The 26,222-nt window shown below is 36.8% G+C and overlaps 2 protein-coding genes across 2 annotated transcripts; both read right to left on the bottom strand.

Moving 5' to 3' along the window:
- Positions 1–265: 265 nt before the first annotated feature.
- On the bottom strand, positions 266–1,204 carry LOC129405989 (olfactory receptor 4C15-like). Its single transcript, XM_055143716.1, has one exon. It carries the CDS (start codon positions 1,202–1,204, stop codon positions 266–268), a length of 939 nt encoding a protein of 312 aa, XP_054999691.1.
- Positions 1,205–18,211: 17,007 nt separating this feature from the next.
- LOC101541058 (olfactory receptor 4C15-like) lies at positions 18,212–19,147 on the bottom strand. Its single transcript, XM_004622107.2, has one exon. The coding sequence runs from the start codon at positions 19,145–19,147 to the stop codon at positions 18,212–18,214; it is 936 nt and encodes a 311-aa protein (XP_004622164.2).
- Between the last annotated feature and the right edge of the window lie 7,075 nt (positions 19,148–26,222).

Below are 26,222 nucleotides of genomic sequence, written 5' to 3'. Positions count from 1 at the left end.
AAAAAGTGTTTTCTGTCTCAGAAGTCTAATGTTTCTTTCTAATTGCAGTAAGAAATCTAATTGGCATTTCAAAAAATATAATGCCTTAAATCAGACAGGAACTTTTTCAGAATATTTTAATTTATTGCTTTCTTTTACATTTTGTGTGCTTTTAGGGGAGGGGCAGAAACATGCGAAAGGTCTGAGGGTTTATTCCTCACTTTGCACTAAGAGATTAATCTGATGCAACAAAGTTACATTTAACCTTTTTTCAAATATTAAGACTTTAGTTTTCAACAGAAACAATAATAAATAACCGGCTGCACAGTTTGCTAATGGCATTTTTCACCTCCTTATTTCTGAAAGCATAAATCAAAGGATTGAGTAAAGGAGTTAGGATAGTGTTGAATATCTCCACGATTTTGTCAAAGGAGAAAGAAACTGGAGGCCGAGCATACTCAAATATACATGGAATAAAGAACAAAACCACAACGGCAATATGAGTTCCACATGTGGAGAGGGCTTTCCTCTGTCCTTCAGTGCTGTGGTTTCTCAGGGAGAACAAGATGACCCCATAGGACACAAGCAACATGGAGAAGATCAGGATGCAAAAGAATCCACTGTTGGCCACTATCATAAGGCCAAAGGCATAGGTATCAGTGCAGGCAAGCTTCAGTAATGGGTAAAATTCACAAATAAAGTGATCAATAACATTGGGACCACAGAAAGGAAGTTGTACAGTAAAAAGAATCTGTATAATGGAATGCAGAAAGCCCCCTGCCCAGGCTACTCCAATCAGAATGCCACAGAGCCTTGGGTTCATGATAGAAGTGTAGTGCAAGGGTTTGCAGATGGCCACATACCTGTCATAGGCCATGGATGTGAGGACAATCACCTCTGCTCCAGAAAACAAGTGTTGAGCAAATATCTGCACCATACAACCTCCATACGAGATGGTTTTCTTCTCATAGAGACAGTCTATGATCATTTTAGGGCCAATTGCTGAAATAAAACATGCATCCAGGAACGATAGAAAAACCAGGAAGAAGTACATCGGGGAGCCCACGAGCGCTGGATTGCTGATGATGGCTGCCACAATCAGCAGGTTGCCACAAATGGTTGCAATGTAGACAAACAAAAATATGACAAATACAATTTTCTGAACATCTGGATTCTGTGAAAATCCCAGGAGGACAAACTCAGTGACAAAGCTTTGATTTTTCATGATTTTCCAGAAAACACTCAGAGCTGCCACACAGATCATCTCAAACTGCAATAAAACTGACAAGGTTACATCAGATAAGTTTATTATTATAGGCACTCACAATTTTGTTCTTTCATGTGGTTCTTTCTATTCTGTGCTTCTTTTGTTTTTGAAACCAAAACAAAAAAATACCAGAATGTTCTAAAAAAACAATCATGTAAGATAGGGTCAAATTCAATTTTTAAGATATAAAATAGTGCTAGCGAGAGAGCATCTCTAGAGGAACAAACCCAGATGTGACAGGATTGGGAACCTATTTTATTTCAGTCACCATCATAGAGTACTTAGTCATAGTATCCTAGAGAATGTTGTTAAAGGAGACTTTGAAGCCATATCTTAGTTCTGAGGCATCAGGACATCAATTTACTTGTCGTGTTGATCATCAAGTTTTAACAATAGCAAACACATGTGAGATGTCTGTGATCCAAAGAATTTTTTATTCACAAATGGAAAGATGTCAGTGGCATTTTAAAATCAGAATCTTCACAACAATTTCTGGATTAGTCTGAAGTGATAGGACCTTTAAGATAAATTAATCAGGCCATATGAGAGGAAACTTCTATTAAAAATATTGAGCTCTATAAATATACAGAGCACATTACAAAACATGTGAGAACTCTCAATCCAGCAGGAGCCATATACTGGCTTATGCAGCAGGCCAGGAACTTCTCTTTCGGCTCAAGGCTGTTATATAAAGTGCTGTATAAAAGGCATTCGCCTGCTTGGATCCATACAACACACAGAAGCTTGAGGTCTCTTCTTTAGTTACACACTGCTTCTTTACTCCTGCATATTCCAAGTGGACAAGTGGGACATTTTCACTGAACTGCCAAACTGGAATGGTTTGGCAGCTTCCTACCATACCACACTAACTCTAGCTTTAGCTTGATACTAGCCTCAATCTCCTATTTCCACAAAAAAATAAAAATAAATAAAAATAAATAAAAACGAAGGTAACCATGGTGGTAAGAAATCCTAGACTCCTTAGCTACAGCTGAAGTAGTGTCATAGCCAAAGACATTAAAAGTCATCCTGAAATCCTTGCACAAAATTCTAAACAACTGCTCAGTGACAAACAAAGATGTTGGAATAATTCCCATAGGGGAATAACTCTCAAGGATCACAAATCACAAAAACCCCTTTAATCGTCGATTTCTCGAGCAGGCACAGTCAATCTCCATTCATTCTTTCCCTGAGATCTTAGAAGTCTCTCTCAACTTGGCCCCCCCAATGATGTCCCACTGGAGACTCTTTCAGGGTCAGGAGAATGAGATCCAGCTTGTTACTACATTTACCATATGAATACACCATGGGATGCTTGTAAGCCTGTCCCATGTAGGCAGGAAACTCTCAGAAGCTTGCCCTTATCACCCAGAGGGAGACGTAGACTACAAGGCTTGTCCAAACATGTGCAGAGGAGTCTCAGGAATGGCTGTAGCTAGGTTCTGGTGCCCTTTGCCGCCGGGATCTCTGTTCAAGATGGGGATAGAAGCTGGAGTCCATTCCCTCCCAGGGGCCCCAGGGAAGAGAGCCAGGCAGACTCTCTAGGATAACTGAGTTTATTAATTCTCTGGCTACTCTAGAGAGTGCCCTGGCAGGAGAGCACAGGTGATGAATTTGAAAGACTCAAATATAGATGGCAACAGATACAATGCATAAGCTGCATAGAAATACCACCACACTTTTGAAATGAATAGTAGCCTGGACAACTCAATCACAAGTGGAACCTCTCACATAAAGATTATAGCTAGAATATGTTGACAATCTTTAATGAGCTCAAAGAAACAGTGGTGCGAGATTAAGAAAGCATGAAAACAGACATTTCAAACTGGAAACAGAAGTGAGAGGAAGAAAGAGATAACAGAACATGAAAACTCAGTGGATGACCTTGTCATCAATAACTATTGATGAAATTGAAAGGGTAATCAACCTGTTCCCGGCCCTCCAAAAATTCCTGTGCTAGATAATTCACTAGCAAGTTTTTCCTTACTTTAATTTATCTAAATTTATTTAATTGTCTTTAAATATTAACAAATCATCAACTTTCCAAACAAACATAGAATTAAAATTAATTAGATAACAGAGCTCTAATATCAAAATCAATGTTTTTATAAAAATCAATTTTTATGTGAAAACGCTTATGTCTTACCATGGAGTTGTTAAGTGTTAAGTCCTTGTCTAAAGATTTACTAAGCTCTTTGTTGCTAGTTCAGTCTTCTATGTTATTTTTGTTTGTTGAGTTTAATTGTTTATAATGTTACTTTGCCATCTAATTTGATGTGTTTCTACTTGAATTTTAATACAAACCATTAAAAAGAAACCTACTCCCAATCCTTTCCAGGATCTTTCAGGAAGTTGTAGAAGTAGGAATCCTCCCAATTTCAATGAGGCAAAAGTAACCATAGCATCAAAAGGAGAGAGAGATATCACAAAAAGGGAAAGCTATATCCCACTTGAACATACAATGCAAAGATTCTCTACAAACTATGAGCCAACCAAGTACAAAAAATTTTGGAAAGATCACGCAATGGAGAATTTACAGGTGCCTGCTCCAGCAAATTGATGAACAACTGGCCAACAGTGCTACAGTGAAATGCTGTAATCTATATTTATAGATTAAGCATACCTGAATTCCACACGTAATAATAAGTCCATTTACTAAACCTAAGAAATCTTAGGTAAAAAAAACGTTAACAGATTTCACTCTCCCCAACTTCAGTCTGTTTGATAAATCTATAGTCATCAAAACTAAGGACAAACAGTTGGTCAATGTTGCAGAATTGAAAGTAATGTCTCCATTGTGAGACTTTTGTTACTGTTTTTGGCATATCGAAAACGCCACTGTAGCTTGCCAGCCCTGTGGGCAGGATATTTTCAGTAGCTTGATGGGGTCTCTGAGAGGGACCAAAGAATCGAAACTTGGTCGGCTGCATGCAAGGCAAACACCCTATCTGCTCGGCTATCACTCCAGTGCAAACATCACTGTAGGTAGAAGTATTTTTTGGATTACCGAGACATGAGAAATCCAGAAAACAAAAGTACAGCTGAGACAAAGGCAAAGTGAAGAATATGTTGCATTTTACCTAACTTCAATTGAACTTGAAAATGAACATAAGTAGAGAAAGCAGGTTTAAGGTCTTGAAAGAACAGTTATTTCAATCTCTCCACCAAATTTTTCATTCTTGTACGCAATACTTATTGAGTGCTTAAAGCATCTTCAGTGCTGTCTTATTGATGCTAAATATTGTATGTCACTATGTTTTCCTTGAATTTACAAAGATTTTATCTCTATTTAAAGTGAAAATCCTGAGACAGAAAGAATCTGGAGTATCCCAGTGTGCAGTTAAGCTGCAGTATTTCAACTTACAACCAAATTTTAGAACGTAAAATTCTATTAAACTTGATCGTTGGATTATAGCATCTATAGTTTTGAGTCCTAATTTTCAATTTGAATTTCTTCCTTAAAATACAATAGTGTAATTATAAATCCTACCATGTTTCAGTTTTTGGTCCTGGCAATCTCTAATTCTCCATTATGTGACCAACAAGTGACTGTTGGGTCCACATCTTATTTCTTCATCAGAGAGATAGAGGAAGAGCCACTCTAGTTGAAGATGCAGAGAATGTTCTCTACTGCTTGTGCAGCACTGTGATGAACATGGATTTGGGAAGGAGAGAATAAGAAATAAACAGTTTCTTTTCAATTGATTTCCCATTGGAATTGAGGGATGTTTCCCTGAGACATCACAAACAAATAGAATTGCATCTCAATTCTCCCAAGGTTGGGAATTTCCCACCTGTATGATTTAAAGTATTTTTAATGTTTTGGTTCAAGTGTTGGCAAAATGTTTTGTGCCTGAGCAATTATATTTTTACAGCACATAGGTATCTGTGCTCGTGTTTCTATTTGAAGATCCTTTTATTACCTTCAGAAATAAAATATTTTTGATATGGAGATGGAATATAGATTTTGTGGTAAAGGACAAATCTTCTATTTGCTCATAAAAATGATAGGGTAGTATTCTGAGATAAGGACCCATAATCAATCTGTAATGTCAAAAAGAGCTAGTAGTGTGCCTTTTTATGTTTATTTAATAATAACGAAAGCTAGACATTTTGATAAGGAGTATGCATTAAATTAATTACCTCTATTTTTCTGTTTATGATTTTTATACTGCAGAACTTACAAAAAAAATATATACTTTTCCAAAGAGCAAAGCATCTTTCTTTTCAATACTTCATATTGTAATTAATCTGGAGTTTATTCCCAGGTAAATGTGGTAGAATTAAAGTTTAATGCACCTAGTCCCTCTTTTGAAAATTAACATTGATAAATATGAGAATTTACCTCTGGGATACAGATTATATTCTTCTGATCTCTCTATTTTCATTTCAGGGCCACAGTTTTGATAATTATTACTTTATACTATAATTTAATGTCTGGGAATGTGACAAACCAATTATTTAAAGATTTGTTTGCAAGAATTTTTTTTCTCTTTTAACTGTTATGGCCATTAATTTGCCTCACTGTTATTTAGGACACATGAGGTTATTTTTCTGTTTTTGGTCTTTTGCCCACAGCCTGATGTTCAGAGTTTAATAATGACTGAACTCAGGAATCACTGAAGAATTAAATGAAAATATAATACACGATTTATTTTAATATAAATACTACAAACTTTTCTAATCCAATTTTCCATTCACCAAGATAAAACTAATCTTCAAATAAAACATAAGGAATATTCCAAATATTAGTTTAGACTAAAGAAATACAGATGCTATATTAACCTTCGTCTGCAAACGGTAAGATTTTAATGTCTTAAAACTATAAAGATTCAATTGATGGTTACAAAATTTAAATGCACTTAGTTCCTACAGAGAAATAGAATGGAAAACATTGTTTTCTTTGAGGAGAGGGGTGGTAAATCAGAGTTCCAGACTTTCTTTTAAATACTCCTTGTGTATTGACTCTAGTTTATTTATAAATTAATATTTCATATGAATCAGATTTCACATTTGTTTTTCTTCTTCTGATAGATTTTTTTACTCTGGCACCCTCCAGTTTCCTTCAGTTTACTGAAAGGAACAAGATTTTTCTTTCATTTTCTTTCTGATATTTTATTGATTAGGTATTTCACTATATTTGATGACATTTTATATTCAAACAACAATCACACTACCATTACACCTTCCAATTAGCATGTTTCAGATGATTCCATCTGAATCTCAATTTCTGCCCCAAAGCAGAACCAAAATAACATATACTGTCTTGCTTGTTATGAAAAAAAAAAAAGCTGAAAATGCTACACAAAAGGATCCTTAAAGAAAGAGAATAAAATTGTTCTATTTTGACAGGAGCAATTAAGACCTTCTATAAGAGATCATTAAGTGTTGTAAAGGTTGAGCGATGTGTGCTTTTACATCTGTAATGTACACACACACACACACACACACTCACAAAAACACACATATATATGGGCTGGAGCAATAGCACAGCAGGAAGGGCGTTTGCCTTGCATGCAGTCCACCCCGGTTTGATTCCTCTATCCCTCTCGGGGAAACAGGCAAGGTACTGAGAAAATCCTGCCTGCATGGCAGAGCCTGGTAAGCTACCCATGGCATATTCAAATGCTAAAAACAGTAACAAGTCTCACAATGGAGACATTACTGGTGCCCACTGGAGCAAATCAATGAACAAAGGGACAACAGTGCTACAGTGCTATATATAACTATTATCCTCTAAGTTTGGTTACCTACTAGTTTGAAACCCATCATATATCTTGCGGTACTCATGGAGTACCACAACCCACTACCCAACCACTGCTATGCTCCAGGCAGATCTCTGAACACTTGAGACAAACCTCACAAATGAGTGAAGCCACACAGAACCAGGTAAGCAGAACTTTGAAACCTTGGACTCCAGCCTCAACAAGACCTGGAAACAAGATCCACTGTCTGACTCTTCCAATCTCCAGCACCTTAGGGAGGGGTCCACTCCAGATGCCCACCCTACTGAAGCCAGATAAATACCTCACAGCCAGACCCCAACTACCTCCCCTACCCAGCCACAGCCATGCTCTAGGCCCCTCTCCAGACACACCGTAAGGCACTTAGTACATATTTTCCATAATTTCTGTACCCCATAATTTGATGGGGTTCAAATATAATGTGAACCATGCGAACATCTCTAAGGGCAATTGGAGGCCACCATAAAAGCCTCCAGCCTCTTTGAGAGCCTGAAAAGCTACCAAGAGTACACCGCCCTCAAAGCAGAGACTGGCAAGCTATCTGTGGCGTATTCGATTTGCCAAGAACAGTAACAACAATGGACCTCACTCGCCTGACACCCAAAGACCCTTCAATATGGCAGCATCAAGAAAGATGAGCAAGGAGAGGCTGAAAACATCTCAGGGATGAACTAGACTGCCAAAACGAATAAAGACTAAAATGACTGTAATTTTAATGCACCTACACTGGAATCGGTAGCATCCATCCAGGACCTGATGGTGCAAGCACAGAAGATCAAGTACAACATCATTGGTCTGACTGTATGAGAAGACATCAATCACATCACGCAGTTTTCGAAACTGGAGAAGAACTATTCCTCAGAGCATGAGAAAACAGAAGCATCGGTGGCATCGGTGTCCTTCTCAACACAAACTTAGCCGTGAGCAATGATTCATTCGAATGCCTAACAATTAGAATCAGATGATTATGCTTGAATAGATGTTGGTCACTGCCTGCAGTTTCTATCTTCATCATCTACGAATCAACATGCAACTGCAATTAAGAGGAAATTGAGAAGTTCTACATGGAGCTAGAGAAGTTCTATAAAGAAGACCACACCTCCTACAAGATCATTGTTGGTGACTTTCATGCCAAGATAGGACTGAGAAAGTTGCCCGAAGAAACCCATATTGGGACACATGGCCTAACATGGAACGAACAGGGTGAGAGACTGTCTGAGTTTATCATGTTGACCAAAACTATCCATGGTAACTCACAGTTCCAGAAGGCTGAATCTAAAAGCCTGACATGGGAGTCTCCCAGTGGACAGTTCCACAATGAAATTGACCACAACATATTCTATTGAGGTTTTTGCCTGACTGATGTTGCTGTTTTCCCAAAATTTCAAAGGAGATCAGACCACCATCTCCTTCGGGTAAAATTCTACTCACAGAGAGAGAGAAAGTCTTCAAAGTTTAAGTTTAAGAAGAGAACACTCAAAATGAACACCAACTGGGAGCTCTTGGCACTATTGCGACAATGTGGGGAGATGCCATCCTTGACAACATCGACAAGGAATATGATCGACTGGTTCAGCACCTCTATGACTGCTCAAAGATTGCCGAGAGTGAGAAAGCCACAAATAGATGCCTATCTTTGGAAACTCTGGAGCTCATTCGCAAGCCTTAGGCAACTGAAGTCAAGCGACCCAAATCCTCAAAGCTATCATGGTAATAATACATGATCTGCAATTATAGATGTTGGGGACTATTCAGGACCCTGAACAAAAGAGGACCCCGAAACCCTTACCCTGGACAAAACGGAAAATTCTATTACCAGCTTTGCATAACCTGAGGCACAGGTGCCCTTGTGGCAAAGGAAATAGCTAAACTCAAGAAGTAAAAGTAGCCCAGGGCAGGTAACCACGAGACCCCAAAAAGCCCGTAAAGTAGAATGCCTTCCTCTATACTAAAAGCCTTGTACATTCCTCCTGACAGATGCTCCTGCCAGATAAACCCTTGCCTTCCTCTCCCCACTATTTCTCAACCTACTCTTGGAGAATGTTGTAAGCCCACCAAAGTACACCCCGAACCTTTGCTTATTTGATCTGAGAAGACACTTGCCTGATGATTGACAACTTATGTACCAACCCCCTGCTAAGAAAGGTATAAAACCAGCATGGCTGTTAATAAAGACGCTCTTAATCGGTACTTATCGTCTTGAGCCCCCTTTTTGTTATCCTCACCATTTTATTTTCAGATCGGGATCGCTCATACAACCCACCCAATTAGGAGCGCTTTCCACTGTTGTCTCTCCGCGGGCCAGAGAGATCTCCGGGGGAACGTGCAGTAGAAATAAATAATGGACATTGTGCTAGCTTTATCTTAGTATTTACAATTTCATTAATTTCATTAATTAATATGAAAATGTATTTTGTGCCTCTGTCATCATATAGATACATAATCACATACTTGTTAAAGAGTGAAATATCACACAAAATACAATGGTGACATCAGAAGAATGTTTACTTAAAAAATAACTAGCTAGTTTTTCAGTACTTCATGTATCATGGATCTAATTCAACCATTTATTTGGAATCCTCATTTATTAAAAGGAGCAATGGGGCCCAGGTCAGAGGATTCAGTGTAAAGGTTATATTGAGGAATGATAAAGCCAAGTATCAAATGTCCAGAGCACTGAAGTTAAGAGACCCAAATTTTAACAAACACACTTAGAAAGTTGCCTGTTGGAAGGGCAAGCTGGAGGGGTGGGAGTGATATGGGAGGGAACTTGGGAAAATTGGTGGAGGAAAGTTAAAACTGGTGGTAGCATCAGAGCTGCAATAATGTAATTTTAAAACTCAACTATAAATAATTTTGAAAATAATGGTGCTTTAGTTGAAAAAGAAAATAAAACCATGAATTAAAAAGGAAAACATAATGAAATAAACAATCAAAATAAAAAATAAGAAATGTGCATGGTAATTATAATATTTACTTAACCTAAAAACATAAAACTATTTTTGTAAAACATATATACTGTTAAATTTTACTCACCCAAGTAAATTGAGTTTCCTTTTAAAATACATTTGGATGTACGTTTATTGCAGCACGGTTGACAATAGCCAGAATTTGAAAACAACCCAAGTACCTGAGAACAGATGACTTATTAAAGAAACTTTGGTACTTCTACACAGTGGAATACTATGCAGCTGTTAGAAAATACTGGAGCAATAATACAGTGGGTAGGGCATTTGTCTTGCACAGGGTCGGCCCAGGATAGATTCCTCCATCCCTCTTGGAGAGCCTGGCAAGCTACTAAAAGTGTATCCCACCCACATGGCAGAGCCTGAGAAGCTACCCATGGCATACTTGATATGCAAAAAAAAAACAGTAACAAGCCTCACAATGGAGATGTTAGTGGTAGTCGTCAAGCAAATTGATGAACAATGGGACAACAATACTAACAGTGATAGAGTTCGAAAAGATAATGTCATGAAATTTGTCTATAAGTGGATGGACATGGAGATTATTATACTAAGTGAAATGTGTCAGAAAAGGAGAGTCAAACATAGAATGACAGCACTCATTTGTGGAATATAAAATACCATAATATGACACTAATACCTCAGAACAGTAAAGAAAAGAGCCAAGAGAATCTCTTTGTGGTTTGGAACCCAGCAAAATGTGCTGGAGGAAGAGGCAGTTGGGATGGGGAAGGGACATCTAAATGGGAGGGATCTCTTGAGATGGGAGATGTGTGCTAAAAGTAGATAAAGGACCAAACATGACAGCTTTTCAATATCTGTAATGAAAACTGTAATTCCCAAAAGTAGAGAGAGAATTAGAAGGAAGGTACCTGCCACAGAAGCAGGAGATATATTTGGATGGGGATGGCAGGAGGTAAATTGGTAACTTTGGTGGTGGAAAACGTACACTGGTGGAGGGATGGCTGTTCAATCTTAATATGACTGAAACCCAGTCATGAAAGATTTGTAACTATAACTCACAGTCATTCAATACTTTTTTAAATTCCATTTTGAAATGTGCCATACTTAAATGGCAACAATAGAACTATTAGTAAACTTATCAAAAAACTTTTTAAAAATGTTTTTTTATAAAATTTTATTTTATTATAGCACTGTAATTTACGAGGTTATTCATAGTTGGGTTTTGACACACCATGTTCTGTCACCAAGCCCATAACCAGTTTTAGCTTCCCTCCACCGCTGTGCCCAAATTCCCTCTCCTATCAACCTACCCCTGCCCAGAATGTCATCATTGCAGGCCCTTTTTAAATGCGATTATTAAAGGTTGGATCTCCTGATTTCAATGACACTGATTCTGTGCTTTGGATATTTAGCTCGATCATTTGAATTTCCTCTATTTCTCACTTAGAATTTAAAGAGGTTTCCCTGAGATACTGTGAGCTCATACAATTTCCTCTCAGTTCCTCCCAGAGTTGGGAATTTCCCAGAGCCTGGTTTTCTAAAACTGAGAACTTTGGTTTTGATGAATTTATATGCTCTGAAACAATTAAATTTTTCTTTTTATTCTTTGCACACTTTTTAACTACTCCTGATTTTCTAGCTGAGATTTATCTCATTCCCTGCATATCCTTCAGGAAGGAAAGACTGGGTACCAAGGGATGGAATATGTGCCTTCTGTGTACTTATCAACTCTCCAGAAGGAGTTCTCGCATCAGCAAGAAGCATGTGACAATAAAGAAGCAGCAAAATATATCAGAATTACATGCCCCTAAAATAACAATTATTATATTTAAGCATATGCAAATATGCTGATTAATTGTGTATTTTCTATTATTCCCTGTTTGTTTTTAATACTTGCACTGCACTTGATAGTGCTCGGGGTTTATTCCTGGTTCTGTACTCAGGGATCAGTCTTGCCTTGATTCCTGCCTGTACTATCACTCTAGCCCATGCTCTGTGCTCTTGACATTGATACCCCACACCATTAAATTTAAGGCATAATTTCTTTAGAAATAGAAATATTGTTTTACCAATTTGAGGGGAAAAATGACACCAGGTCTATTTACTCTTATGGAAAGTAGAATGTGATTAAAATCTAGATCAGAACTTGTCCACCATATTTCACCTAATACCATCAGATAATGGCCTGTCTAGAGAGATGACAAGTCTTTATATTTTAATTTACCAATATTTTGCTTTAACGAATCCCAATAGAATATTTAGAGTTGGGATAATTCAGAGAAAAGCCAAAATATTTTGCTTTTCTGACCTAAGGAATTAGGTACAAGTGTGATTTCTCTTTACTTGAAATTTCTCATGAGTTAGCACTGAGAAAATCCAGGATACAGGACACATTTATGAAGATGGTTGTTGAAAATTAACACTAAGTAATAAAGCTTCAGCTACTAATTCTAGAACTTTGACTCATACTGAACACCACACCAAGCATTTTTCTACGACCGGTGTTGTAAAAAACTAAAGCTCGCAGAGGGGCGAGTGCACTCGCGGGATCTCCGGGAGGCTCTGTCTCACCGCCCGCGTTCGGTGCCCTGGAACCGCAGTGTGTGGACTGGATCGGGAAGGCCAGTGGTCAAGGAAAGGCGAAGGAAGAACGAGGACTACGCTAGTTGCTGATTAGTTACCATTTATTCAATCTTCCATCTTTCTCATCTCCCGCACTCCCAGCTCCGGCCTCTCTCTGGATCAACTGCTGCTTCTTTCTGGCTTCTCTCATCTCTCCCCCTACTTGTCTCTCCCACCTTGCCCTCTAGGCTGCACCCAACCAGGTAGCAAAATCAACATAAGAAAGACCTTCCTGAGGGCAGGGCATTCCAAAGCCCTTCCTCACTCTTAAGGTTTTTTTCTTTTCCTTAGTCCAGGAACTTATTAACATCTTAATACTAGTTATTTTTGTATGGACATAGCAAGGGATACATTGAGGCTTGCAAGGCAGCTCTCCTGGCAACATCTTGCCACAGGCTCAGACCACAGCACTCAGGCCAGATTAATCATTCCTCACCCTAGCAGGGTCTGAATCTAGTTATCACTGTTTGGATCATGACAGCATTTGTCCATGATCAAGATCTTATAGTTAAGCATTAGGCACTTTGGCCAGGCCCATCTCGATGCCAGGGTAGCACACAACTCACCGCTTGCCCTGGGTCCTTCTCGTCCCCTGTCGGGACTGTGCTTTGGGGGTGCTAGGAAGTAAGGGCAGCTGAGGCTTAGGTCAAGAGAACAGATGCCCTGGAGGAAAATATCATGTAGAGTCAAATGACTCCCAGGTTACAAAAGCATAACATTTGTTAAGTCTTCCTGTGTCCATACAAAAAGGACTTGCTATGAATAAACTATGTAAAGGACTCAAGGAGAAGAGAAAAACATCATTTACAAGTCAACAGAACACTAAGAAAGAAGCTACAAATAAACAAAGAGGAATAGGAGCACTGTAATGGGAGTAACCCAATAAACCTAAACTACCTGAGGCTATGTTATCCTACACTGTGTTTCTTAATTTTTTTTTTCCTATAGAGGAAACTGGCAGAATAATAATCTAATCATTTTAGAAAACTATATGTAAATTTCATCTCTCCTAACAGCTGTATAGTATTCCATGGGCGATGTGTGCCTAATGTAGATAGTGGACCAAACAAGATAACCTTTCAGTGTCTGTGTTGCAAGCCATAATGCCCAAAAGTAGAGAGTTTGAGGAATATTGTCTGCCATGGAGGCAGAGGGAGGGTGGGAAAGGAGGGTATACCGGGGATACTGGTAGTGGGGAATGTGCACTGGTGAAGAGATGGGTGTTTGATCATTGCATGATTGCAACCCAAACATGAAAGCTTGTAACTATCTCACGGTGATTCAACAAAATGTAGAAAAAAAGAAAACTATTTGTGATGAGTAATAGAATAAGCATATAAGTTCTACAAACAAAGGAAACATAGCAAAATTCAATGTTAACTATAAGCAAATGGTTATGTAAAATTACTGAACCAACTACGTATTCATGCCTGGTGAAAGCCCACATGTATTTTTTAAAGTTTTAATTCTTTTCTGATTTGAACTTTTCTGCTGTCAGTGTTAGTTTTTTATTTGAGGTTTTAAAGAATAGCATTCCTTGAATATGAACCTTCATTCCATATCTCATCTGTAGTATGGTGTAACTCCTTGTTCATTTACAACAGTTACCTAGTTTCTTTCACTTTGCCTATTTCTGTGTTACCAATCTCTCTACCAGGTTTTATTTTCTGCTTATAGTGTCCTTCCTGTTGAAGGGATTAGTACATTTCTGATTTTTTTTGAGATCTGAGTTCAGATATCACCTCTTGAAAATCCCCTCTGCTTCTTCCTGGTGTTTTTCACTTCTGTGTTCTTCAATGTGCAACAATGATAGAGACAAAGCCAGGCCTCCTAGATCGATAAGAGAATTGTCTCTGTCTCATTTCAGTTACTATCTGTCCTTTTTCCAAATTACCTTTCACTCATGTTTAAGGTTTCATTCTAGGTAGCTTCATCTTTAAACATGAACGAAGTAAGCTGTTTTACTGTTCCTTTAAGACACAAAACAGAACATTCTTACTTCCTCTTTAACATAATTTTCACATTGAGATAATGTAAAAACTGTGTATTCAGTACAATTTCCACTTTTTAAGTATAATTGGCTTTGTTTAATTTTTCAAAGTAGGTATGCTCAGAGTAAGCCCCAACTCAGAGTTTTATTAGTATTATTGCATGAGTATAAATCCAGATTTTTAGTTACTGTTCTGACATCTGTAGAGAAACAAACTTTATCTCTTAACTATTCAGTAATAAAACTTTTCCTTTAGGCCCACCGCTGAGATGTGATCCCAGGAGCCGCACGTGTGCGGCCTCTCCGCAGCTGCACAAGCATGACTCCAGAGGCCAGCTAAACTACTTTTGGTATAAGCAGCTCCTAGCAGAATGTCTCCAGAATGAGAACTAAACCACGGCCCCATGCCTGCCCAGGAGGGGAAAGGTATTTCTCTCTCTCTCCTCTTCCTTGCCAACTGCCATATTATGACGACCACAGATGAGAGTTACAAGCTTGCAATGATCCAATATCTGAAAAAAATCTCCCTGGACTTATTTGGTAAAGTTCAGAAATCCAAAACCGCGTGGCCACTACTGTGACCGCGCAATCTCATCTCTTCACAACAGGTCTGACTCTTGTGTGGAACTCCTAACAATAATAGTGAGGTTTTTTGTTGAAATATTGAATGTAACCAAAGTAAAGATAAAGTAAAGTGAAATTTATCAGTTACGAGGGCGGGGGGTGAGGGGGGCGGGATGGGAGGTGTACTGGGTTTTTTTTTTTTTTTAATTGGTGGAATATGGGCACTGGTGAAGGGATGGTTGCTTCACCATTGTATAACTGAGACAAGCATGAAAGCATTGCAATTTTCCACATGGTGATTCAATAATATAAAAGCTTTATTAAAAATAAATAAATAAATAAAACTTTATCTTTAGTAAGCCAAATGCTATTTCTAATTTCATTAGTAGCAATAAGTTTCAACTAATAAAACAAATACAAATTTTATGAAATTCTATCAAAAATATCATTAAACAGATATTTGCACCTTCTCGGGTTATTGTAATTGCCTTTCTCTTCACGTAAGAAAGTTTCTAGAAAGAACCAGAGAGATAGTACAGCAAGTAGGGATCTTGTCATAAAAGACGCTGACACCACTTCAATCAATTCCTAGTATATGGTCCTATATGGTCCCCCCAACGATCACTAGGAATAGTTCCTGATTGCAAAGCCAGAAGTTTCCCATAAGCATTGCCATTTGAACCCCTCAAACAACAAGAAATCATCTAGAGAAATACTAATCACTGTATAAAGTGTATAAAATTTAATCGACAGTTCCTATTGTTTTTTAGTTTAAATAGTTACCAGGAAGATTGACCAGAAATTTTTCTAACTATCTTGAATTCTAACTCTATGCTAAAATTCTGTTTATCTTTTTATCAAAATTTTCTTAATATCATTTGTTTTATATTTCTATGCTTTGAATTTCATTTTGATAAATATCTACAATAGTTGATGTGGTTTACTATGAAGAAGGCTCCATGTATTCTGTGCCTAGTAGAAATTTAATTGTAATATAGCCCTCTTTACTCTCAATGCATTAATTTGAAATTACAACACAAATCTAAAAAAAGTGTTATATATTTTATTAGTCAATATTTTAATAAGAATTTAAGAATAAAAAATGTTTATATATGCATATGTTGCTCAAACAATGATAATGCCCAAAATATTGTCCTTATTTCAATGGAAAATGCCAACTCTCTATGTTAAATAGACAAAAGAAAATCCACTTTGTGTGTTTGGAAAACCACAATTCTGATGGTGCTTTTCTCTTTTACACTTATCTGACTGTGAATCAGAGGGTTTAATGAGGGTAGCTCAAGAATAAAATACACTGCTACTTTTTCATTTTGAGAATAAATGTATCTGAATATACATAGAAAAAAAACAAAATGTGAGGGTGATTATGAAAAAAAATTCACACTACTTCCTTCTCCACAATGCTTACCGACATTATGGAAGCTAAATTATTATACAGAAAAGACATAGTTATGGGACCTGGAGGTCACACCCACAAACTGCCCCTGGCTGCTGTATATTCTCCTTAATGACCATGATCTGAAGATACACAAGAGCATCTGGAACTGAGCAGCTGACTGCAGAGATTTCTAGAAACAGCACTTACAGGAGCACGTGACCGAACTTGTGGCAATGCAACAACTTATGCTATTTATAACAAGCAATAAAAAATAAAGTATGGGTGAGATTGTCTGGCATAGAGGCTGGATGGATGGGTGGGATGGGGAATACTTGAGTCTTTGGCATTGGAAGATGTGCACTGGTGGAGGTTTGGGTGATCAACAATTGTATGACTAAAACTCAAACAGGGAAGCTTTGAAACTATATCATGGTGATTCAAAAACTAATAATAACAATAATAATAAAATAAATAAATTAACATACTGACTAAAAAAAAGTAATATGGAGTTCATGCCCAATTCAATCAGTTTAATCAATGACTGAATAAATAGCAGTACTTCAACATCTTATTGCCTATTTCTCCCTCTCAGAGAACTTGGACACTGTTTATTTTTAAGTGCAGAAGCTTCTAGTTTGATGTAGTTCCATTTGTTTATGTTTGCTTCCACTTGCATGGTCAGTGCTGTTTCATCCTTAAAGATGCTTTTAGCTTCAATGTTATGGAGAGTTCTGCCTACATTTTCTTCTATGATTCAATAATATTAAAACTTTTTTTAAAAAAGAGAACTTGGTAAGGTACTGAGAGCATTCTGTGGGCAAGGCAGAGCCTGGCAAGCTCTCCGTGGTGTATTTGGCATGGCAAATACAGAAACAATGAAGGGTCTCGTTCCCCTTACCCTGAAAGAGCCTTCACTGCTGCAACACTGGGAAAAACGAGAAAAGAGAGGCTCCTAAATTTTGAGAGCTAGGATGAATGGACACATTATTGATACCCGCTTGAGCAAATCAATGATCAAGGGTATTACAGTGATACAGTAATAATTCCAAATTTTTTAAAAAAGCAGGATGAGAAAATTTACCATACGATAGGCCCTATAAATTCAACATGCTTAGATACTACGATAAATGACCAAAATATTATGCAAGAATATTTCAACAAATCTTTCTTATCACACAAAAAGGGAACTATGGGTAATAAAGAATTCACAGAGAAATAACTAACTTAAAAGATAAATTATTTAACAATCTTACCATAAAATCAAACCAGAGGATACTATCTGACTCATCTGAAAAAATTGAAGATAATGAGTATATAGATAGATAAAAATATATCTATGTATGAATTTAACTCACACTGCAATAAAGCTCGTCATTGAAAGTTAATATTGAACATGCAGAACCAAAATCAATGCATCTGAAAAGAAATTGAGAACATGATACCAGACAAGTAGTTTTTTCTGTCTAAGAAGTCTAATGTTTCTTTCAAATTTCAGTAAGAAATTTAATTGGTATTTCAAAAAATATAATGCCTTAAAATCAGTCGGGAACTTTTTCAGAATATTTAAATTTGTTATTTTCTTTTACATTATGTGTGATTTTGGGAGAGGGGCAGTAACATGTGAAAGGTCTGAGGGTTGTTTCCTCACTTTGCACTCAGAGATCATCTGATGCAATAAAGTTACATTTAACCTTTTTTTTTTTAAATATTAAGACTTTATTTTTCAATAGAAACAAATATTAACCGGCTGCACAGTTTGCTAATGGCATTTTTCACCTCCTTATTTCTAAAAGCATAAATCAAAGGATTGAGTAAAGGAGTTAGTATAGTGTAGAATATCTCCACTATTTTGTCAAAGGAGAAAGAAACTGGAGGCCGCGCATACTCAAATATACATGGAAGAAAGAACAAAACCACAACAGCAACATGAGTTCCACAGGTGGAGAGGGCTTTCCTCTTTCCTTCAGTGCTGTAGTTTCTCAGGGAGAACAAGATGACCCCATAGGACACTAGTAACATGAAGAAGATCAGAATGCAAAAGAATCCACTGTTGGCCACTATCATAAGGCCAAAGGCATAAGTATCAGTACAGGCAAGCTTCAGTAATGGGTACAATTCACAAACAAAGTGATCAATAACATTGGGACCACAGAAAGGAAGTTGTAAAATAAAGAGAATCTGTATACTGGAATGCAGAAAGCCCCCTGCCCAGGCTACTCCAATCAGAATGCCACAGAGCCTTGAGTTCATGATAGAAGTGTAGTGCAAGGGTTTGCAGATGGCCACATACCTGTCATAGGCCATGGATGTGAGAACAATCATCTCTGCTCCAGCAAACAAGTGTCCAGTAAATATCTGCATCATGCAACCTCCGTAGGAGATGGTTTTCTTTTCATAGAGACAGTCTATGATCATTTTAGGGCCAATCACTGAGATAAAACATGCATCCAAGAATGATAGAAAAACCAGAAAGAAGTACATTGGGGAGCCCATGAGCGCTGGGTTGCTGATGATGGCTGCCACAATCATCAGGTTGCCACAGATGGTTGCAATGTAGAAAAGTAAAAATATGACAAATACAATTTTCTGAACATCTGGATTCTGTGAAACTCCCAGAAGGACAAACTCAGTGACAAAACTTTGATTTTTCATGATTTTCCAGAAAACACCCAGAGCTTCCACAGAGACCATCACAATCTGCAATAAAACTGATAAGGTTATATCAGATAAGTTTATTATTATAGGCACTCACAATTTTGTTCTTCCATATGGTTCTTTCTATTCTGTGCTTCATTTATTTTGGGAACCAAAACAAAATAATACCAGGATTTTCATAAATAACAGTCATGTAAGATCAGAGAAAATTCAATTTTTAAGATATGAAATAGTGCTAGAGAGAGAGCATCTCTAGAGGAACAAACACAGATGTGACAGGATTGGGAAACTATTTTTTTTCAGTTACTATCATAGAATACATAGTCATGGTATTGTAGAGAAAATTGTTAAATAAGAATTTGAAGCCATATCTTAGTTCTAAGGCATCAGGACATCAATTTACTTGTCATGTTGTACATCAAGTTGTAATCATAGGCAAACACATGTGAGATGTCCCTGATCCGACGAATTTTTTGTCCACAAATGGAAAAAGATATCAGTGGCATTTTAAAATCACAGATCTTCACAAAAATTTCTGGAGTAGTCTGAAGTGATAGGACCTTTAAGATAAATGAGGCCATATGAGAGGGAACTTTTATTAAAAATGTTGAGTTCTATAAATATACAAAGCACATTACAAAACAGGTGAGAACTCTCAATCCAGAAGAAGCCATAAACTGGCTTATGCAGCAGGCCAGGAACCTCTCTTTTGGCTTCAAGGCTGTTATATAAAGTGCTGTATCAAAGCCATTGGCCTGCTGGCATCCACATAACCCAGAGAAGCTTGAGGTTGCTTCTTAAGTTACACACTACTTCTTTACTCCTGCATATTCCAAGGGGACAGTTGGGACATTTTCACTGAACTTGTGCTGGAGTGGTGTGGCAGCCTCCTACCATACCACACTAACTCTAACTTTAGCTTGATACTAGCCTCGATGTCCTATTTCCACACAACAATGAACCAAGGTTACCATGGTATTAAGAAATCCTAGATCCTTAAACTACAGCTGAAGTACTGACATAGCCAAAGACATTAAAAATCTTCTTGAAATCCTTGCATAAAATTGTAAACAACTGCTGAGTGACAACCAAAGACGTTAGAGTAATTCCAACAGGGAAGTAACTGTCTAGGATAAGGAATCACAAATCATGAAATCCCCGTTAATAGTCGATTCCTTGAGCGGACTCAGTAACATCTCCAATTGTCCTTTCCCTGAGATCTTAGAAGTCTCTCTAAGACTGGGCCCTTGCAAGGATGTTGCACTGGAGACTCTTTCAGGGTCAAGGGAATGAGATCCAGCTTGTTACTGGATTTAGCATATGAATACACCATGGGAAGCTTGCAAGGCTGTCCCATGTGGGTAGGAAACTCTCAAAGTTTGCCTATTTCTCCCAGAGGGAGAAGAAGGCTAAAAGATATCGCATGGCTGCTTTGTGATTCTGGGAGCTTGGTTTGAAGTCTCTGGATATTGGCCGTTGATGGAATTACACACATCTGGGTTCCTCTGCCGGTAACTTTGTGTGTGAGGCCTCTACAAACATGTGGAGAGGGGCCTCGAACATGGCTGTAGCTAGGTTCCAGTGGTCTTTGGCTGCTGGGAGCTCTGCTCGGGGTGGGGAGGGAAGCTAGAGACCATCCCCTCTGAGGGAACCCAGGGAAAACAGCCAGGGGTGTGGCTAAGAGACTCTCTAGGAGAACTGAGTTTATTAATTCTCTGGCTACCCTAGAGAGTGCCCTGGCAGGAGAGCACAGGTGATGAATTTGAAAGACTCAAATCTAGATGGCAACAGACACAATGCAAAAGCAGAATAGAAATACCACCACACTTTCGAAATGAAAATAGTAGCCTGGACAACTCAATCAGAAGTGGAACCTCTCACATAAGGATTAAAGCTAGAACATGTTGAGGATCTTTAATGAGCTCAAAGAAACAGTGGTGCAAGATTAAGAAAGCATGAAAACAGACATTTGAAGCTATAAACAGAAGTGACAGAAAGAGATTACAGAACATAAAACTCAGTGGAAGAACTTGTCATCAATAACTATTGATGAAATTGAAAGGGTAATCAACCTGTTCCCGGCCCCTCCAAAAATTCCAGTAACTAGATAAATTCACTAGCAAGTTTTTTCTTACATTAATTTATCTAAATTTATTTATATATTTTTATATATTAACAAATCATCAACTGTCCAAACAAAATTAGAATTAAAATTAATTAGATAACAGAGCTCTAATATCAAAATCAATGTTTTTATAAAAATCAATTTTTATGTGAAAATGATTATGCCTCATCATGGAGTTGTTAAGGCCTTGTGTAAAGATTTACTAAACTGTTTGTTGCTAGTTCAGTCTTCTATGTTATTTTTGTTTGTTGAGATTAGTTGTTTCCGATCTTACTTTGCCATCTATTTTGCTGTGTTTCTACTTGAATTTCAATACAAACCATTAAAAAAAGACCTACTCCCAATTCTTTCCAGGGTCTTTCAGGAAGTTGTAGAAGCAGGAATCCCCCCAATTTCAATGAGGCAGAAATAACCATAGCATCAAAAGGAGAGAGAGATATCACAAAAAGGGAAAGCTATATCCCTCTTGAACATACATGCAAACATTCTCAACAAAATATTAGCCAACCAAGTACAAAGAATATCGGAAAGATCATTTGTCATGATCAAATAAGATTCAGGGTTTAATATACTCAGGTCAATCAACATAATAAACCACATCAATATAAGAAAAAACAGTCATCTAGTAATATCAATAGATGCAGAGAATCAAAAGGGTTCAAACCCATTCATGATGTGAACTCAATAAGGTGGAAAGTGAAAGAATTTTCAATATAGCTAAAGCCAATTACCACATGCTCACAGCAAATAGTGTGCATGATCCTGAAAAATTGAAAACCTTTCCTATAAAGTCAGTCACAAGACAAGGATGTCCACTCTCATCACTACTATTCAATTTAGTTCCGAAAGTCCAAACCATAGCAATTAGTCAAGAAAGAGATATTGAAGGCACTCAGACTATAAAAAATGTCAGTCTCAGTGTTTTCAGAGACATGAAAGTACACTTTGAAAATGTTAGAGACTCTACAAAAAAAAAAACCTAGAAAATATATATTTATACCATTGAGTAGCAGACTACAAAATCAATAAACAAACTTTGGCTTCTTTTTACATGCAAATAGTAAAACAAATGAGAGAGAGGTTAAAAAGTTAATCCATTTAGCAGTTGTTCCTCAGAAAATCTAATACCTGGGAAGCAACTTAACAAAAGAAGTTAAAGACTTACATAGAACAAAACCATGTTACTATAAAATAAAATATAAAGACACAAGGAAATGTAAACATTCCCTGTTCATGGATAGGAAGTATCAACATTTGTCAAAGTGGAAATCTTCCCAGAACACTGCATATACAATGTAGTTCTACTAAAAATACCCATGTCACTTTTAAAGATATTTAAAAATATATTTTAATTTATAATCTATGTTTGGACTGGAACAATAGCCCATGGCCAACCTGGATTTGATTCCTCCATCTCTCTCTAAGAGCCTGGCAAGCTACTGAGAGTATCCCGCCCACACAGCAGAGCCTGGCAAGCTGTCTGGGACGTATAGGATATGTCAAAAACAGCAACAGCAAGTCACACAATGTAGACATTACTGGTGCATGCTCCAGCAAGTTGATGAACAACTGGACAACAGTGCTACAGTGCAGTGCTGTAATCTATGTTTATAGATTAAATATACCTGAATTTCACACGGAATAATAAGTCCATTTAGTAAACCTAAGAAATTTTAGGTAAAAAAAAGCTAGCAGACTTCACTTTCCAAAACTTCAAACTCTGTGATAAAGCTATAGTCATCAAAATAAAGGATAGACACTCAGGTCAATGTTGCAGAATTGAGAGTCCAGAGACAGATCCTCAGGTATAAGGGACATTTAATGTTTATAAAAAGAGGGGAGCGGGGACATGAAGTGGAGCAAAAAAAAGTCTCTATAGCAAATACTGGTGCAATAACATTGATCACACTGTGCACAATGTCAAATCAAAGCAGATTAAAGACATTGATATCTGACCTTCTCCTTCAATTACATTGAGGAAAACATAGGTGGAACATTTTGGCATGGAAGCAGAAGCTATCTTCAATGATTCAATACCATCGGCCAAGTAAACAGAATCAAAGATAAACAAATGTGACCATCATACTGAGAAGATCTGCAGCACAAAAGAAACAAGAACAAGAGTAAAACTACAACCAATAGACATAGGGAAAATATTTTCCAACTAGTCATCAGACAGATGATTAATATCACACTATAAATAGCTCTGGTTGAATTTTACAAGAAGAAAACAAACAATGACTCAAGAAAATGCAATAGAAGGATATGGACAGTAACTCTCAACAAAGGCATAAAGATGGCTAAAAAGTATATATATATACAAATATATATCACTTATTATCAGGAAAATACAAATAAAAAACAACAATGATATGTCATCTCAGACCATTGAAACTGTAACATATTACAAAGAAACAAAAATAAACAATAATGTTGTAGATGTGAGGTAGACATTCACTGTAAGTAGGAACATTTCTGGTTCAGCATTTTTGAAAAACAATACAGCAGACACTCTTTATAAAACAAGGGGTCAGTCTAATATATGATCCAGAAACTCCACTTCTTGACATCAACCCCAATACCAAAAAATAAAAAAAAAATTTAGAACATTTGCCCTTCTATGTTTGTTCATTTCAGCCAAATTCACAATAATCAACTTCTGGAAACAACTCATTGTCCAAGATCAGATGACTAGATAAAGAAATCATAGGACGTATACATAATGGAATTATAAGAAAAGATGAAATCATGAAATTTGCTGCTACCTAATGGATCTAGAGGGAATCATGTTGACTGAAGTAACTCAAAAGGAAAAGGACTGACTCAATTATTTCTCTTATATACGGGATATAAAGAAGCACTGTAGGGGTATAAAAAATACTCAATAGGATAAAATGAGAATTGATCTTTGGTAGTGGGCCACAAATTTGAGAAAGCAAGTGGAAGGGACAGAGAGGAATTAGCTAGGAAGGGGTTGGCACTGGGGAACTGATGGGAAGGAAGTGGACAGGTGGGATGAAGGGAAGGTTGGTGAGGGTTGTGTTTTGTATGAAATCCTATCATGAAGGGTAATAAACTGTGGTACCGCAAATAAAATTTAATTAAATTAAAACATAAAATCTTTGCATGAAGTACATACTGTTTTATTTAAAACTTAAAATAAACCTACGTAAAATAATACTACTATCACACGCTGTCCTCATTTGTAAGAACAATAATAGCAGAAAATAATTATCGAAGCATTATTGCCTAGAAAACTACCAATGCTATATCTTTAATACATATTTAACTGTGGAAAATTATCATTTAATGTATTATTTCAAACAAATAATAGAGGTTGATCTGGAATTTAAACCTAGACCTTTGCATTTTTTACATAGCCAGTTCTTGCCTATTGGATCAACCCAGACAGGAACAAGAATCCTTCTTTCCCAGCAAGAAAATCAGAGAGTGAGTGACTGTTCTGTTTCAAATCCACAAATACAAGTTAAAGATGTAAGCAACTACATAGTAAGAAATACAGAAATATGTTGAATATACCTTGAATCTTGAGTTTTTACTCACTACTTATTAATTACTTGTAAGATATACTCCATTTTTATTTAGTACAACTTCCTTAGATATAACTATTTGAAATTTAATCTCTTTCAAAGTACATGTGTTCACCAATTACCTGAATGTATCAACAGATTATATTAAGGATGATTTCAAATTATTTTTCTACAAGGACAACCCAAAAGTGTACCTTGTGATACTGTTCCTTCACTGGTTGAAGTTTCTACTGTTTCTCATGTAGAAAGTTAGCCATTTTATCCACAGAAATATTGTCCATTAATCATCCAGAGAATTATTTCAATAATTTTTCAATTATTTCAATTTCTCATTTCATTTCCAGCTATAAGTGTGGACAACAGTTTTATCTTCAGCTGCCTTTAATACAAAAACGATCACAGATTTTATGATACTGGTGTATGCATTTGCTCTTCATTTAATATGTAGGAAACTGTGAGGCTTACACTACAAATAAAATTTATTCTAAAAATGAAAAATATAAATATAATATAAAATGAAATCCCCCAAAGTCACAACCTTGATAAAAACCTTACTCAAACTGATTTTTGTTCAACTTTAATTCATTTAATCAATGCCTGTACAATGACCTCTGTATCTTGCTACAATTGTCTCCAAGAGAACAAGAGTATAACTAAAATACAACATTGTTCCATGAGTCAAACATATATTGAAAGGGAAAATAATATCATTTTATCCTAGTGTCAAAAGAGAAGAGAAGGCAATGAAATGAATAACAGTTAAGAACCAAGGCAACCGACAAAAGGGCAGGGCACTGCTTAATTGAGTTTCAAATAGAAAAGATAGTAAAAAAATGTAATGCTGTTAAAAAATCAGGCAATTCATTCACAAATATGAAATTAGTGTTCATGGCATAGTTTGACAAATATATTAATATGATTAAATTAATCAAATAAGACTTTAATCACTATAATTAATTTGAATTAATTATTGCATTATTTTATTTCTCTGTTGATTACCATATGACATTGAAGAAACCCTTAGTCTTGGTGTCCTCTTCAAAACAGTGGTAACATATTTCAAACTGCCAATCCACAAGTCAAATAATATTCTTATGCATATTTGTACTTAGTATGCATAAGTCAGAAAATATTGTTAAATATTGAAGCCATCATTTTTTTTTTTTTTTGCTTTTTGGGTCACACCTGGCGATGCACAGGGGTTACTCCTGGCTCTGCACTCAGGAATCACTCTTGGCGGTGCTCAGGGGACCATATGGGATGCTGGGGATCGAACCTGGATCGGCCGCGTGCAAGGCAAACGCCCTACCCGCTGTGCTATCACTCCAGCCCCGCCATCATTTTTATTAAGCAGTGTATATAACAATGCACACATGACAATATAAATTAATATCTT

Source organism: Sorex araneus, chromosome 6 (assembly GCF_027595985.1).
Source record: "Sorex araneus isolate mSorAra2 chromosome 6, mSorAra2.pri, whole genome shotgun sequence".
In the NCBI taxonomy this organism is placed as follows: domain Eukaryota; kingdom Metazoa; phylum Chordata; class Mammalia; order Eulipotyphla; family Soricidae; genus Sorex; species Sorex araneus.
Note: the sequence above shows the minus strand (reverse complement) of the source record. Positions and strands in the feature narration are given on the sequence as shown.